An 18,117-nucleotide genomic window follows, 5' to 3' on the forward strand; every position below is an offset into this window, starting at 1 on the left:
AGATTGAGGCCCACTGTGTATAATGCCTCCTAACCGTAACACGACACTGAAAATGATGTTGGTCCCATTTCCAGCATAAAGCATACCTTCACCCCCCTTCTCCTATTAAAACCTGAGAGTCTTCAATTAGAGCCATTTGCATTTTGCTAATATCATAATTGTAGCCGTGGTCATTAATAGGAAAGTGGAAAATGAGTGTAGTAGTCAAGGCTTAATCCGAGCTGGGGGAGAATAGATATCTTCCCACTAACCACCTCCTCCTCCTCCTCCTCCTGATGAGTGGAGACGAAGGTATTTGCCAGGCCTGTCACCGCCACGTGGGCTGAGAGTTATTAAATGTGACCTGGATTTAACTATAACTCAATAACTAAAAATAAGGAAGTCATTAAGAGCCATTTGTTAATGTGAAGCTGTGTTGTTGCCAAACAAGGAGTGCTCCATATTATAGCTGTTCAGAGGCGTCTAGCTATATATTAAAACAGACCAGTATGTTATTCTTTCCTTTGGGGAATTCACAGGAAAAGTTAAAAAAAAAGAAAAAAAGATATAGTAGTATATCAACAACAGTATCTATGATAACTTTTTCTTGCCTATTTGTGATACTCTGACATGTACACTAGGTCACTGTATATACACACACACACACACACACACACACACGCACACACAATATCACACAATATCACACACACACAATATCTCGCAATATCACACACAGTACCACACAATATCACACAATATGAGACACACACACTATGACACACACACTATCTCACACACAATATCTCACACAATATCACTAAATATCACACACACACACAGACACACACACACACACACAGGCACTGTCACACAATATCACACACACACACACACACACACACAATATCACACACACGCGCACACACACACTCACACACACACACGCGCACACACACACACACACACACACACACACACACACTCACTCACTCACTCACACACACACAACATTATTTTATTATATATATATATATATATATATATATATATATATATATATATATATAGATATATATATAATTATTATTTGTATTGTTTATTTTTAGTGTTATGTTGCATTTGAGTCTTTTGACAGGACATTTTTTTGTGGAATATAAAAGTCTCCTTTTCAATACAAAATAATAAAAATCTCTATGCTTTGATGGTGTCAGTCTCTAAAATAAAAGCCTCTTAAGCTCAATTAACTCAGATAATATTTGACCCAAGTTTCTCCCTCTTGTCCTGGAACTGAAATCTTCCCGGACATGAGGACTGGCACCAAACAGAAACCCTGCACACAATAAGCTATCAGTCAAAGTGACATATCGAGCTGGTAAACCCAACTTTCCCAACATGTGACGGCTTAATGGCTCTAAAACCTCGCTTCAGTTCCAGTGTTAGTGCTTCTTGTAGTCACTTACTTGCCCCACCCGAGGGTCTCCATCTCCAAGATGAGCTGGGAGTAATACTGTGGAGGCGGGATGGAGCGGCACTCAGGACGGCTCTTCAGACCCACTTCCTGTAACCACGGAGAGAATACTATCAAGATTACTACGCACATCATATCACAACTCAATATCTTTGGACTAAAAGTAAATAAAACGGAATCGGGGCCAATAAATTGCACGTTTTTGTTTGGTGTCAAGCACACAGGTTGTTACTAGGGCCGGGACTCGACTAAAAAAAAAAATCTAATTAATTAGAGGCTTTGTAATGAATTAATCGAAATTAATCGCTTTTTAAACGCATATAAATATTTGACCTGAGAACAGTGAGAAGTAATTTTTTTCACATGGATTTTTAGTATACCATTGAATAATGACTGAATACATAAGCTTAAGCAACAAAAATATTGTTTATTTTTGTTCAAGTCCAACAGACCAGTGCAATTTTTGCCATTAAGTGTAGCAATAGCATATTTAGAAATATAGTACATTTCATAAATCCAGGTAGCCTATAGGTAGGTAGACCTTCTGTAAACTAGAATACTTTGGTTTTTTAAGTAAAACACAATCCACGCTAGCTACAACACTAGCCGCTAGCTGCTATATGTTTAGCATTGAGGTGATACTTGAGGCTGGATGTGCTGCGGTGATATGTGAATTCCTTGTTGCATAGCAACACAACCATGCTCTTATCCAGTGATTCCCAACCGGTGTTCCATGGCACACAAATGTGCCGTGAGAAATCATCAGGTGTGCCGTGGAAGATTATCCAATTTCACCTGATTGGTACTCTAACAAGGTTTTTTTTCGACCAGAGCAAGTTTCCGGCGTGCTAGCCTGCTAGCGTTAGCCTGCTAGCGTTAGCCCGCTAGCCTGTATCAATCACATTGTAGTTAAACAAATCAAATAAATTAATGATACATGTTTTAGTTGGTCTCTCTCAACGGCACCAAGTAAGTCTCGTGCTGTGTTCTAATACCCGTACTTACTACACCTAGTTTGAGTACGCAGGGTGTTCCGATTCTGATTGCGGCAAAAAGGAGTGTACCTAAAGGACTCGGATGTTGCCCTCAGAATGGTCAAAACGTTGAGTGTGGAACGATGTACACTCTACGCCCTCAACGGCCGCCATCTTGTCTACGTAGTGGAAGAGGCGGAGACAGGGCAGAGCCACTCAGCTCGAAAAAAATGTTTGTAATGGCGGCCGAAACAACAGCAGAGTGGTAGGTAACGTTGCTGACGACGCCGGCACATTCTCCACATTTGCTGCGTTGATGAAGCCATATTGCCGGATTGTAGAAGTAAAGATTAAACAACACAAAGGGTAATTTTTTCGCCGTTCAAAGTGGGAAGTTTTTCGCGGGTGACGAGCCGCGGCGGCTGTCGCAAGCTTAATTTCCGGTAAGTGCACCACGGAGTATTAGATTTGGAACAACGCTCACCTGCTGAAATCTGCGTACTTAGTAAGTGCGGATGGTGTACTGTGTTCAAGTGTACTCATGGAAGTATGGGTATTGGAACACAGCATTGGTCTTGCTAGCCCGCTAACGCTAGCGCGCTATCGATCACCAGCTAACGTTAGCACACTATAGAGTGCTGCACTATGTGAGATGGATAAACCTCTGCAAAGTCTTTGGACAGTTTTTGGCTGACTTTTGCCAAGGAGTTCTCCATTCTGGGAAACAAAGCAGTTTCAGCTCTTCTCCCTTTCTCCACAACCTATCTATGCAAGCTGGGCTTTTCAAGCATGACTAATATAAAGACTAAGAAAAGAGAGAGACTCAGAGCTTTTGAAGATCTTCATGTTTGTCTTTCTTCAGTTCCTGCAAGAATATCAGCTTTGTGTTCAACTAAACAGGCCCAGGTTTCACACCAAGTAAGTAAATTGAGACTAGATTTTCATTATTAATACTTTTTGTGACATTCTTGTTTGGTGGTATGCCATGTAATTTTTATCACGTAAAATATGTGCCTTGGCTTAAAAAAGGTTGGGAAACACTGCTCTTATGGACGCTTCCATCTGTTGGTTTTTAGTAACTAAATGTCCCATCATCCACGGGGCCAACCAAACGTCTCATCAGCCTCTTTCTTCATGTTCACTGTGGTTTGTTGTTGTCTGAACTCATCAACGCTAGTTGGTGTTCCAGTATAATCGGTCCGCCTGAAACTCATCCAGTGAGAAACGTTCCGCGGTGCAAAAATAAGTGCGATTAAAATGCGTCAATTTGGGCGTTCCCGGTGGCACACCTGGTAGAGCGCGTACCATAGAGGCATTGTCCTCGTAAGCGGGCGGCCCGGGTTCAAATCCGACTCGGAGTCCTTTCCTGCATGTCTTCCCCTCTGTCTCCCCCTTTACTCTGTCCTATCAATAAAAGCCCAAAAAATATCTTTAAAAAAAAAATGCGTAAATGTTTTTAACGCGTTCATTTTTGTGCAATTAATTCATCTTAACCAACGCGTTAAAGTCCCGGCCCTAGTTGTTACACTTTTCATTCATCTAATAAAAATATACATGTACGTTTGCCTCATAATCAAGGCTATTGATGATGCCTGAAGGTTCCCATTTACTTCCCCATTCACAGAGCAACAATGTCAAAGTGACCGAGCCAACCACTGTGTCATTCTCCTCCTTACCAAGACGGTTTTCAGCTCCAGAATGAAATTGACAAGTAATTTTGTTTCCTTTTTTGGTCATTTTGTGTCTTTTTTTAGTCATTTTGTGTCTTTTTTGGTCATTTTGTGTCTTTTTTTAGTCATTTTGTGTCTTTTTTGGTCAATTTGTGTCTTTTTTTGGTCATTTTCTTTCTTTTTTGGTCATTTTGTGTATTTTTTTGGTAATTTTGTGTCTTTTTTGGTTATTTTGTGTCTTTTTTTGACCATTTTGTGGCCAATTTGTGTCTTTTTTTGGTCATTTTGTTTCCTTTTTTTGGTCATTTTGTGTCTTTTTTGGTTATTTTGTGTCTTTTTTTGACCATTTTGTGGCCAATTTGTGTCTTTTTTTGGTCATTTGTTTCTTTTTTGGGTGATCTGAACTGTGCGTGTGAGATTCTGTTCAGTGAGCGGGAATGCTCCAGTATAATCGGTCCGCCTGAAACTCATCCAGTGAGAAACGTTCCGCGGTGCAAAAATAAGTGCAATTAACGCTTTCATTTTTGTGTAATTAATTCATCTTAACTAACGCGTTAAAGTCCCGGCCCTAGTTGTTACACTTTTCATTCATCTAAGAAAAATATACATGTATGTTTGCCTCATAATCAAGGCTATTGATGATGCCTGAAGGTTCCCATTTACTTCCCCATTCACAGAGCAACAATGTCAAAGTGACCGAGCCAACCACTGTGTCATTCTCCTCCTTACCAAGACGGTTTTCAGCTCCAGAATGAAATTGACAAGATCAGCCGACTGCTGCAGCCTCTGTGAGAAGTCAAACAAGAGAGAAGAGACATCCTTGAATGGGAGGATAATGAAGTGACAGTGTCTATTTTTTTCCTCTAGCCAGCCATTCAAATCAAACACAGTGTTTGTGATTAATGGGGGCTGCCACCAGCTTTAATAATTAATGATAGCTTAAAGGCTGTGAAAATAATGAACTTTGCAGCCCGGGGTGAAATATCAATCTCATCCAAATAACCCTGAGGGGCAGCATAACAAATAGGGACATTTTCCAGGCGATGTTAATTAAACAGTGAAAAATATTTTTCTCTGCTTTTGAGTGAGGCGAGCCTGATGGGTGACAGGGAGTTACAAGAACGACGGCAGGCGCGATGCAGAGAACACAAAAGAGCCGGAATGACATGACAAAAATATAAAGCACAGAACAATCAGCTTGATCTCAATAAGAGCTGGCAGACGCAACACAGCTGAAGATATTATGAAGCGATTTGCAGTGAAATACGACTGTGTTTGGATGTATTTTGTGTGTCTTTATGTGGAGCTTACCTGCTTCACTATGTGCTCGTAGCCGTGCAACAGGTGTTTCAACTGCCAGCAGCAGTGCAGCCTGCAAGAACAAAGTTGGATAAATAGTAAATTAAATGTATTTTAAATGCAGCATTGCACGGCCTAATGCAGGGGTCTCAAACTCAAATTACCTGGGGGCCGCTGGAGGCATCAAAATGACCAAAAAAAGAAAAAAAAAAAAGACACAAAATGACAGAAAAAACTAAATAATTTAAGTTTTTTTCTGTCATTTTGTGTCTTTTTTTTTCAAAAGTAATTTAGACTTAATTACTTAAAAAAGACACAAAATGACAAAAAAGACACAAAATGACCAAAAAATACAAATAATTTAAAAAAAGACAGAAAATGACCAAAAAAGACAGAAAATGACAGAATTTTTTTTAATTACTTTAAAAAAGAAACAAAATGACCAAAAAAAGACACAAAATTATTTCAAAAAGTAGCAAAATGACCAAAAAATAGACACAAAATTACAAAAAATAGACAAAATGACAGAAAAAAACCTAAATTACTTTAAAAAGACAAAAAATGACCCCAAAATGACACAAAATGACCAAAAAAAAGGACACACGGTTATTTTAAAAAGACACAATTATTAAAAAAAGACACAAAATTATTTAAAAAAGACACAAAATTTCCAAAAAACAGTAATTAAAGGGACCTTCCACACACAACACGGTAAAGTGCCATTCATATAAAACTCACATTAAACTTTCATTTTGAGGTGGGGGCCACAAAATATCGTCATGAGGGCCACAATTGGCCCGCGGGCCGCGAGTTTGAGACCCCTGCCCTAATGGCTAACTGGATTGAAATGTAAAAGATCTTTTTGTAAAACAAGCAGGAGATCTGACAATAACAATATGCCTGGGTTATGTATCTTGCAAAGAGAAGGAGAGATGATAATGTATACCTGGCCTGTTTAAGTTGGCGATCTGGTGGTAAAAGTATTCTCAATCTGAAGTCTCGTTCCTGTGACAATCAAAGCAAGACTTTTATTAACATGATAGACACAAACAGTTAATTGACCTGTTACACAGCTAAAAAAAAAAGGCAAACTCCACTGAGAAATGAAACAATATACGGTCATGGAAAAAATTATTAGACCACTCTTATTTTCTTCTTGCTTTTTTTGTTCATTTAATGCCTGGTGCAAATAAAGGTACATTTGTTTGGACAAATATAATAATATAACAACAAAAATAGCTCACAAGAATTTAATATAAGAGCTGATATCTAGACATTTTCCATGGTTTTCTTGATTATGATTTTGTTTATTATCAAAAAAAACATGGAAAAAGTCTAGATATCAGCTCTTAAATTAAACCCTTATGACCAATTTATGTTGTTATCATTATATTTGTCCAAATTTTGCAGTGTGCATTCAGCATTTTTAATGTAGTTTTTTTTTTCAATCTTTTTTATTTGTTTTTTGTGTGCATTATTTGTGTGCTTTTTATGTTTTTTATATTTTTTTTGTGTTTTTGTGTGTGTGTGTGTTTGTTTTTTAATGTTTTTTTATATTTTTTTTGTGTTTTTGTGTGTGTGTGTGTTTGTTTTTTAATGTTTTTTTAATTATTTTTGTGTGCTTTTTATGTATATATTTTGTGATTTTTATGTTTTTGTAATTATCTGTGTTTTTTTTTTTTTTTTTTACAATTTTGTGTGTGTGTGTGTGTGTGTGGGGGGGGGTTATGTTATGTGTGTTTTTTGAATTTTTTTGTGTGCTTTTGTGTGTGTTTTGTGTTAAAATGTTCATCCAGTAACTCAAAATGAAAAATAATAATCAGATCATATAGCTGAGGTTGTGCTGAAAACTATTTTTAAGTGGTTTATACACAGACAGAATGAAACGTAAGGCTATAGCAAACGTGACATGAACGTGTAGTAATGTGACGTCTCAGTGTGCAAAACAATAATTATGGTCGAAAAACATTCAACAAATTTCCCGAAAAGCATGCCGAATTTACCAGCGTTTCATAGACATTTGTGAAAAGTCTGAAGTTATTTTCTACCAAGCATTTATACCTGTCTATACGGAGAAATCTTTAATGTACACAATTTTAAACGCAGTTTGGTGAATCGTACTAACTTATATAATAATTACCCCCCTGACACACTAACTTACCTGGACTGTGATAAATCCGTCATAGGCTGTCATCTCCTTGTTGACAGGTAAAAGCAACGGGTTGTCTTTTACTAATGAACTCTCCATTTTATTAATATAAACTTTAAATTAGTCAAACTTTAGCAAGCCAGACACTTTAGACCGGCAGCGCTTTTAAGGTCCTAAGATAACTTGACAGCTTGAACCAAACATCTGAACTTAAATATTTCAATTTAAGCGAGTAAATCGCTCGAAGTCACTTGTTTTTTAGCAGAGACACACAACAAGTCGAGGCTGAAACTCTCTCATCGTCATCCCGCCACGGAAACAAAACAGATGACGTCACGCTGTTGCCTTCAGTGACTTCGTCAAAAAAATCTGAATTCAGATGCACACGTGTTGATGCGATGTGTAAACAGTTTTAGTTTGTGTCATATGCAGTGGTGAAAAAAAGTATTCAGATCCCTTACTTAAGTAAAAGTACTTATACCACACTGTGAAATTACTCCATTATAAGTAAAAGCCCTAAATTCAAAACTTACTGCAGTAAAAATACAAAAGTACCAGCACCAAAATGTACTTAAAGTACTCATTATGCACAATACACCCACTCAGATTGTTATATTTATTCCAAATATATTATTAGATTATTTGTATTGGTGCATTTATGTAAGTGCTTTGCTTTTGTTAAGATAGGGCTCATTTAAACTACTTAATATACTGTTATGAGGTTTAATAAATAAAATAAAAAAGTCTAATCACTATTAATTGATCATGTTTTTTATGTTAAATCTCAACTTGAAAAGTAACTAAAGCTGTCAGCTAAATGTCGTGGAGTAGAAGATTAAAGTTACATAAAATGGAAATACTCAAGTAAAGTACAAGTACCTCAAAATTGTATTTAAGTACAGTACTTGAGTAAATGTACTTAGTTATATTCCACCATTCATTGTTTAGCTTACTTACCAAAAACGAATGAATGCAGCATCTGATTTACTCACTAAATAACACATTTGAATGTTGCTCGAGCTTTAACACAAATATCTGTCAAAATAACTTTCTTTTACTGCATTCAGCTCCTTTTACTCCTCTGCCATTTATCTTTCATTGTCTCCTGCTCAGGTTATTACTCCATGGGTTAAAGCACAGGTTGTGACTGTGACTGAGAGCTGACTGGAAGATGAATAACCACAGCGCAGCCATACTAATCTACTAAAATATGCCATAAAATGTGATATCAGGTAAAAGCAGAGTGGGCTAACGTGCGGCCTAAAGCTACAAAATTGCAATAGAATTAAGATATTAACAGGATAAAGACCATTTTCCTCATAACAAAGGGATATAGATTCATGCAAATTCCAAATACTCCTGTTGAGGCGTTTGAGGTGTCATCTTCACTTTATAAATGTCTCTCATTAAGTTTCTTTCTCACTTCTGTCTTACTTTCACTTTTCTTTCTGGAATAATGTTGTAATAAAGTTGAAAACACACTTCTTTAGTACGGGGCATAAAGGCAGACCTGGGAAATGATTCTCATTCCCATTTCATTTTCATTTATTAAACGATGACTTCAGAAGATTTTGTTGAGGAGATAACTAAGAGACAGCTCTCTCTATCAGAGCTGGACCTGCTAAACCAGGGGTGGGCAATTAATTTTCCCAAGGGGCCTCATGACCAATACTACAAAGGTTGCGGGGGCCGGACCAAAACTCTGAACTAAATTCAGCTCAATATTAATTTAATCGCTTTATAAAATACAGTAAATTATCTGGTTTTGAGCTGCTACTGATAAGAATACATGTTATGATAAGACTGTTAATGTGGAGTAATTCAAATATAGCAGTAAAAAGTAGTAAATACTCCAATCACTATATCACTTTTCCATTTATAACTGTAAAATACCTTTAGCAAGGTTCCTATTGGTATATTTGTATTATATAGCTTGTTTTTTCATGTTTGTAAATTTTCTAGGTGTTTTACAATGTTGTGATGCTTTTATTTTGAAAAGGCGCCGTCCAGTGTGAAACGGGTGCTTTTATTTTGAAAGGTAGTGACAGGAAATAACAGGTGGAACGGTAAAATGATAAACGAACGTAAATAATGAGTGCGTTGTAATTCATAGAAAGTTGATATAAAGTATGAAAAAGGCTTCTATAGTGGCTGACTGACAGGACACAAGGTTTGTTAAAGTTTATTTTCTTCTGTCATATATATTAGTGGCTATATTTGTTGTCTTAACTGTAGTAAAAGTGCTTGTTTGCTCAAGTGCTAATGCTAATGTTTGTTAGCTCTTATGGTGGATTCACAAGGTGAACAAAGAATGCCTTATTACGCCTTCAAAATAAAAGCACTGTGGTTGTATTGATTTCTAATTTCTAGGTAACCTCATGCGTTCCAGAGGAGGACAGCCAACCGGCCGGATGTGGCCCGCGGGCCACCCAATGCCCAGGTCTGTGCTAAACCATCTAGCAAACCAGCCACTCCACTCTTCATCCTCTTCATCCTGCAGGATTTAGAGCCAAAGCTGGTCAGGTAAACTTCCCCAACATGCAATAAAGGACACAAACAACACTGACACATCACCAGATTTTACTCAACTTTAACTACAACTATGAGATCACATCTCAATAAGTTTTTTTTGATTGAGAATTTATTTGAACACGAAATAAAAGATGAACAATTAAAAACAAATGAACAGCAATAAATTCAAGACAACAACACAAAATGAAACAACAAGACTCAACACTTATTTGTGTTCAAAAGGAGTGGGAAGAAACCAAAGCTCATTAAATCCCAGCCCTTCTCCCTATGTTAATTTACTATATTCAGTTATATAACAACAATAGTATTTATATACATGTATGTATCACATATAGTAATGTAGTATATACACTTATTATTACCATTATTAACATAGATAACTTGTTATTATCTTACACACACACATAAGTACACTTACACCAATGTAGTCACAATGCGACAACATTGAACAAACAAACAACAACACGTAAAAAAAGAAAAATAGTAAAAAAAATAATAATAATAAAACAAAATAAATAATAATAATAATAACTAGAAAATTTCCTCTGGGGAAATTCTGAAAGGGCCACGGGGGCTACTGCCGGTGTGTGTACACTATGATGAGATTCTTCAGAGATTTCAAACAATAAATACTAGTAATGTTATGATACTATATTATATACAAGGAGCACACCTACAACAAGCATTCCTCTTCAAGTATTTATTTATACAGCAACCTGTGCCCTTTAACCTCAAAATGTGTGTGTGTGAGTGAAACGTGTATCTGGAGGAGTGTGCGCGCTTACGCCCGCGTTTGTGTGTGTAACGAAAATCACATAAAGTTATGTGTGTGTGTGTGTATGAAGCATGTGTATCTGGAGGAGTGCCGCCACATAACGACTTTTGTGTTTTCTGTCCAGATCGTCTCCATCTAAACAGGGCCTAAGACTTGACCCCTAATTGCTGCTGGATCTTGTCTCAGACCATGTGACTACTGCCCTGATATTTATTGTTAACTCGCAGGTTCATGTTTGGGCCAGAGAGAACCTCTGTTTGCACAAAAAACGTAAGAAACGTATAGCTACAAGGTGATTTTAAACAAGGAAAACAATCAAATGGACACCTTATGATTCTGCTTCATGCTTATTGTCTGCTAACTTGCATCCATCAGACAATGTCCTCCCATAACCAGCGAGCATAAAATTGCCTCAACATATGGTAAATGGAACTCTGGAGATATAGCAAATTCCCATTCTAATCCAATCAAAACATGATTACAACAAAAGCGCACTCCAACAATGCACACTTGTCCTTCAGTTTCCTTTTGAGCCCATATTCACTGTGTGAGCTGTGAGGAGAGAATAGGAATGTGTGATTATACTGTATAGAGCTGGTGAGGGGAGTGTGTCAAAGCGTGCATGCCACACAATGTGCCTGGAGAGATTGATGTTTTTGTCATCCACCTGCTTCAAAGCTGTAAAAAGCCGGCTGATGCAAATAGAGAAACCTAGCCAGGCAGGCTCACAAACAAAAGAGGGGGAACCTCACTGCTCCTCTTTGCACAATTTTTTTTTTTTTGGAGGAATATCTGAGGTTTCTGTTGTGACGCACACTGGGCTCAAATGAATCTAAAGTCTTGTGTCTGGGAGTCGGTAAGTGTTGAATGCCTTTTTTTTTGTTCTCTTAGGGAAATGGGAACAATTTAAGGCTTTTTGTTGGTGTTTTTTTATTTTTTTTTCTTTTTTGCATCGACACAGTGGCAGTGGGAGAAGAGAAGAGAAGGAAAGCAGCAGCAGCAACAGCAGTAGCACAACTCTTCCCTCCCTCTTTCTCTCCCTGCCTTTCTCTTCTGCCTTGCTCTTCTTGCTATGGAGAGCAAATCTGCAGGCGTGCAGCACAAGCGGCTTTAATCGCATTCCAGTTTGCAAAAAAGGGCGTCAAAATGTAGCATCAGAGGATAGCAGAGGGGCAGAAGCATATAGGCGGTGAGCTCTCTGTCGCCTTCTTTCTCTGTCTGCTTCTCCTTCTCTCTCTCTGTCTGACCGCTCTCTCCCTTTTCCTTCCGCTGCATCCAGCGCCGGGCTCCGTCTGGGAGAGGAATGATCTATGGTGCTTTGTTTATCACTGGCCATGGTCACTTCTCTGGAATGCAATTGGCTGGAACTACACCGTGTGGGTCCTGCACCCTGCGTCTCTCTCTCTCTCTCTCTCTCTCTCTCTCTCTCTCTTCCTCTCTCTCTCTCTCTCTCTTTGAAGCAAGACATGAGCAGGGGTGCCTTGTCCGACGTGCCTTTTTATCTCTCTCTCTCTCTTTTTTTTCTCCTCTCTCTTTGTGGCGTTTTGCATGTATCTGAATGATAATGGGACATATTGTTCCCTGGACTCGTGATTGATTGAATGGCTTGACAGCAAAATGTGTTGAAGACATTCAGGAATTTGTGCATGCATGCCCAGTTGTAGATTATCTTGTGTTTTTGTCCATTTTAAGCACCATTTTGAATATGTCCTTTTTGTGTTGTTTTGTAGGGTTTTTTTATGTTTAATGTATATAATGTTTTGCATGATTTATAACCATTCTGGGAGCTTTTATTTTCAGCGCTAAATTGATTTGCACAAGTCGGATTTTATAGACAAAGCATCTTCTATTTGATTTTTTTTAAAAGGGGGAAACATCTGTAGACTAATATGTCAAAAACCACACACACACACACACACACACACACACACACACACACACACACACACACACGCACACACACACATTTAACATATGTTCTTTTTGACAGAAATTCACTTTTTCATTCTCTTTTCACCCTTTACTTTGCAAAAAAGGATTATTATCACTGTAAAATTACTCTCCCTGTCCCTTTTTTTTAGCCTTTACTGTACATCAACTTCTCCTTTAGGTTCCATTTCAACTCTTTTTTTTAAATGCATGCATCAGTGTGTATGTTTGAGCTGCAACCATGACGCATGCTTATTACCTGGCACACACACTGACGTGACAAAACGCCGCTTCTGCCTTTATATACATTACAGAAGAATATCGTCTCTTTCTACAAAGACAAATTGAGTGAAGCCGCCACCAACTATCACTTTTCTTTCCAAGTGTGTTTACGAGTGTGTGTGTGTGTGTGTGTGTGTCTGAGTGTGTGTTTCCAGATAAGTGGGAGCGCGGTGTGTGAAGTCTTAGCCATGGATTACAGGCTTCGCAGATAGGCTTGTATCCAGACTGCTGTCTGACATGAGTTGATGGGATTACAGGAGGCGGTGTCTGTCCTGCCACCCCCACCCACGGGTGGAGGAGACACTGTGGAACTGGGGGTCAGCATGTGTGTGTGTATGTGTGTGTGTGTGTGTGTATTTAAGCATTAGACCACAACAGGCAGGTGCTGAAAGTTACATTTTTTTAGTTTTCGGCTGCAGATACTTTTATTTTATTCAACTTTATGCGGCAAAATTAGCACATTTGACTGGAATTTTCGAAGCTTTAAAAATGTCAGAGCCAAAAAAATATATTCTATATCTATATTTATTCTATATCTATTTATATTTATGTGGTGCTCACTGCTCCTTGCATGATGCGTTCACTTGTGTGTAAAAAAGGATGGGTTAAATGCAGAGGTTGAATTTCCCCATTGTGGGATTAATAAAGTAATTAATCTTAATCTTTAACTCTTTATTTGTGGAATTGTTTAAGGTTAATTTCAGCTTTGCAGCTTTTCCTTAACTGCAGTTTTTTTTTTTTTACAAACTGTTGAGTTATTGATTAACAGAAAATCAGTTGAATTTGTCTAATTTGTCACTTGTTTCATCAACCAAAATTGGTAATAGCTGCATTAAATATTAATATAATTTAATGTCTGGGGTTTTGGAGTGTTTGTCTGACAAGATGGGACTCTCAGAACTTGTGACAGGCATTTTTCTTTTTCCTTTATGACATTTTATAGATTATGGAATACATTCGAAGGAAATAATCAACAGATTCATGGATAAGGAAAGCAGCTGCAGCCTCGCGGAGAGTTGAGTCTGATTATTTATAGCCCCGTATATCAGTCTCGGCCTAATTTGTGTGTGTTAATGTGTTGATTTGGCAGCCGTGCGAGGCAGCACAGAACATTTCGAGGCCTATTATAAGATCATTACAGGTAATACAGGAGTTTTTTTTGAGGAAAAAGTACATCATGCGCAGTTCTCCTTTGATCCCCTGACCCCCTAATTTGCATGCAAGCTCTTTATTTGATCAGCAAGCACCACAGGAAGCATCCCGCCCCGCGATACTTTGACGACAAATCACTGATATCTATTGATAACCGTCCACAATCTGAGCCGGAGCTCGTCTCCGTGCAGGAACACGAGCGCAAGGATGTGGATGCAATGCAAGTCCACTTGAGCTGATTAGTGTGTGAAGTGTGCTTGTTAGGCATACTGTGAAGTGTGCTTGTTATATATCCAGCCCTCACGCTTGATTACTGCTGGCGCTTTACTACCGACGGCTGTGTACAGAGACACTGCTGGGATCTGATGTGTCCGGTGACTAATGGAAATCGGAGAAAATATTTAGCAGCTCCTGTTTTGAAAACAAGAAATGCCAAAGAAAATTGGACGGGATTGAACCACACGTGGCACACTGAATCGCTCTAATAAACTAAATAATAGTAGATTAAAACGTCTCAGAATATCCTCTAAAAAAAAAAAAAAAAATCGACTCCCTCATTTCACTTTATCGTCTTCCTTACATGTCTGTTCTCTCTCTTCCCTCACCCTCTTTTGTACTTGGCACAGCTTAAGTAGTGCCAATTGAATATGTTATTCCATATGCTGTATTATTGGACATGCTCCTCCATAATGCATGCATTTCAACAAGAATCCCTCAGTAATTGTGCGACTAAATCTAACACGGGTTTGAAATACAATGTGAATATATTTTTTTTTTGGTGGGGAGGGGGGTGTGGGGTGATATAGCCTGCTGTGATTCTCCATCTGGCCTGTGCAGTATTGGAATGGACCATCCTCCTTTACCATGCCGGCCCGGAGTAAGCTTCACTTTAAAGGATCAATTCTTTTATTATTGAAGTCAGTCTCGGTAGTGCAGGCTAATACATTCTGCATTGATCTCCCCCACCCCCCCTTTCCCCAAAACCTTTATTGCCATTCCTTCCAGCGAGGCTCGCATTTAAAAAGATATCTTCGGCAGAATAAAGATTTTACAAAGTGACTGGAGGACAAATAAGCCTATAAACTGGGGTATTCACATCTTAGTGGGAAGGAAAAGACAAGGGAGAATGAGGAGTCGGAGTTGCCAGCAGGCATTTTGAATATCATTACCAGCTTTGCGGGGAGAAATTGAAATCATGAGCATAAGGAAAGTACCTGGTAATTAAAAGTGTCTCGCTGCGCCAAGGCTTTGATACCTGCTCAGGAAAGTATACGCCAGTGTTTCTGCCTGCATGTAGATACTGTGGCTGCACAAATTTCGGTGAGGTTTGACATAAAGCAGATGATATGAGAGTGTGTTTTGCTCCTTTTTTCCCTCTGTCTGGAGGATGTCTGTTGATGACAAGCTCTATTTCGTGTGTGTGTGTGTGTGTGTGTGTGTGTGGAAGCAGCCATGGATTGCTGTGGGTTGTGGCTCTATCTCTTATTACTATGCACATTCCTCTGACGAGACCTGTTTAGTTTCCCGGTGATGTTTTTGCCATGAGCCGGATGAACGTGTGTTTAAATTCATCAGCCACTTCTTTCTCATCATCATATGCATCAGCTTAATTGGAATTACTGTAAAAAAAAATCATGTTTTTAACCAAATGTGTCTCAGGTTTGTGGCCCGTGGAGCAGCCACAAACACTCTGATGTGGCTGTATCAAAATCAAACCCTGAAGCATGCGTGCCAGACCCTTATTGAACAAATTTGCGCCAGTGAAGCCAGCAGTTGAGGACATTAATGATCTGGACCCACTGGGGTCTGGTGCTCCGCGCCCACAGGCTAACCGCTCGATCCCCAATCAATAGCTTTTTATTAAAATTGTTTGCGAGGCAACACAAATCCATATTGTTTTGCCTCGCACGGGGCGCCCATGTGAAATATGTCGGACATATTTATATATTTTTTTCCAGATGAATGCGGAAAATGATTGGTTGATATGCATGAGAAAAAAACAGAGGGCTAGTGGTTTGGCATTATTGGAATATCCATTTCAGCATTGATTTTCATAAGAGATGCATTTGTGATTATCTTATTTTCTCTTCCCTCAATAGGGTTGAATTACATATCATATTATCCCTGGTATTAAGGCAAAATTAATAACACAAGTAATTATAATACTTATGTCTAATGATATGCTACGAGGGCCCTATTGATTCAGTCGAGATGCATCTAGGGGAAATGGCTTGGAGCTCTGCCTGACGACAGGCGCTGCCAGTGTGCTCAGCTCTGTGTGTGTGTGTGTGTGTGTGTGTGTGTGTGTGGAGTGTCAACAGCAGAACACAAGCCTCAATCCACATCCAGTCACTTCATACTTAGAATCCAATCTGTGGCCAATAATTAAGCTTTGTTATCTTCTCCGCTTTCACCTGTTTCCTCACATCGCGCCTCAAATGAGTCCAGTTAGTCCGAGCCCTGATTGTATCTGAAGTTTAGATTTATTCAACAGTGTGTCCCTCCGCGTTGCACCGCGGTATTTATTTCTGCTTTCTGAATCATACCAAGGTAAACAAGACAGGACAGCCGTGGATTTATTTATTTATTTTTCCGCAAAAATTGCAGAGTGACAGAAAGACACAAAAACGGACACATCACAATGAATTCTAGACTTTTTTTTTAAGCGCTTTTATTAGATCAGCGTGATCATGAACATACCTGAACATTGTCAGGGAGTGCATTTGCAAAACAGATTTTATTTTTAACCGTAATTCAAGTTTTTTTTAGGGGGGGGAGGGTGCAGTCCAAAGAATATCAAACTGCTGCTGTGTTTCGATAAGACATCTTTAACTTTTTTAATTTTACAAAAGCATGAATTTTTATTGTGCAATCAAGGGAAAATCAATTAAAATTGTGTTGGTTTACTCATTTAAAAATTGACTTTTTGCACAATTAACTCTTTATTTTCTGTAGACTTTCATTGCTACTGCTGAGTGTTAGTCTCTGTATGTGCAGAGTGGTTCTCTCTCTCTCTATATATTATATATAAAACTCCTTGGACAGGTTTCTTCTGTATGTATGGAAATTTAAACCCAATATTAAATGTATTCTCACAGTGTTCTGCAGATGACGGTTCCCTGAGATAGAAAGAATTAGACAAAACATGTCACCAAGCCACCTGGAAAGAATTGACAGAAGTGATTGCTTTTGGTGGATTTGTCTTCCTGTCAGTGTTTTTCCTCCTAATTTAATGTTTAGATCATTTCAGAAACGAATAACTGTATAAGTATCATAATTCCTACTCCTTTGCAGCATGTTGCAGCCATCGCTTTATGTTGTCTGAGGTGGTAATTCTATCCTTAAGCTGCATTTTGACCATTTTCCTCTTGAAAATCTAATAAAAGTCGTCTTTTAGTCGGTTAAATAGGTGAAACAAGAGGCGTGAGGGGAATAAAAAAGGCTGAGGTGTGAGAGAAAGTGAGGAGAAAAGGTGAATTCTGCATGTTGGGACAACATGAGGTGTACAAAATGCTGCACAAGTTTGTAGGTGCATGCACAGCCGAATGCATGGTGGAAATATGGATATGGAGTCTTTAGATGGAAGATTTATGTTGCACAGTTTGTTGTACTTACCTGTGGCTCATGCATTTAAAATGTCACACATTTTGGATATTTTGTGCAGATGTTAACCACCTCGGCTTAAGACGAAGCTGTATATTCATTATGTGCTCATACATTTAACACAATGATATGATAATTTAGCAGATTTGTCAACATCGGAAGCCTTTTTGTTCAAGCCTCTGAGGTGAGAGGACAGTGAGCTGCAGTTGCAAACACCCGCCAAAAGAGGGCAACATGATGTCAGAATTGTCCCCCCACCACCACCACCACCATCACTGCCTCCTTCCAAGTGAACAGAGAAG

At 38.5% G+C, this 18,117-nt stretch overlaps 1 protein-coding gene and 1 long non-coding RNA gene across 3 annotated transcripts in view; one reads left to right on the top strand and one right to left on the bottom strand.

Annotated features, from left to right (window-relative positions):
• fancl (FA complementation group L) overlaps positions 1-7,943 on the bottom strand; it is a 37,613-nt gene extending 29,670 nt beyond the window's left edge. For both annotated transcript variants that reach the window (XM_059359407.1, XM_059359405.1), the window contains exons 1-5: positions 7,555-7,943; positions 6,340-6,398; positions 5,406-5,466; positions 4,824-4,880; positions 1,443-1,540 (exon numbers count right to left, since the gene is read on the bottom strand). In XM_059359407.1, coding sequence (XP_059215390.1) covers positions 1,443-1,540; positions 4,824-4,880; positions 5,406-5,466; positions 6,340-6,398; positions 7,555-7,641 — 362 coding nt within the window. In that variant the 5' untranslated portion in view covers positions 7,642-7,943. The remainder of the gene's footprint in view (positions 1-1,442; positions 1,541-4,823; positions 4,881-5,405; positions 5,467-6,339; positions 6,399-7,554) is intronic.
• A 3,095-nt stretch (positions 7,944-11,038) lies between these two features.
• LOC131993640 (uncharacterized) overlaps positions 11,039-18,117 on the top strand; it is a 73,450-nt gene continuing 66,371 nt past the window's right edge. Inside the window, exon 1 of the long non-coding RNA XR_009396333.1 lies at positions 11,039-11,705. This is a non-coding gene — a long non-coding RNA (uncharacterized LOC131993640). The remainder of the gene's footprint in view (positions 11,706-18,117) is intronic.

This window comes from Centropristis striata, chromosome 20, assembly GCF_030273125.1.
Source record: "Centropristis striata isolate RG_2023a ecotype Rhode Island chromosome 20, C.striata_1.0, whole genome shotgun sequence".
NCBI classification, from domain to species: domain Eukaryota; kingdom Metazoa; phylum Chordata; class Actinopteri; order Perciformes; family Serranidae; genus Centropristis; species Centropristis striata.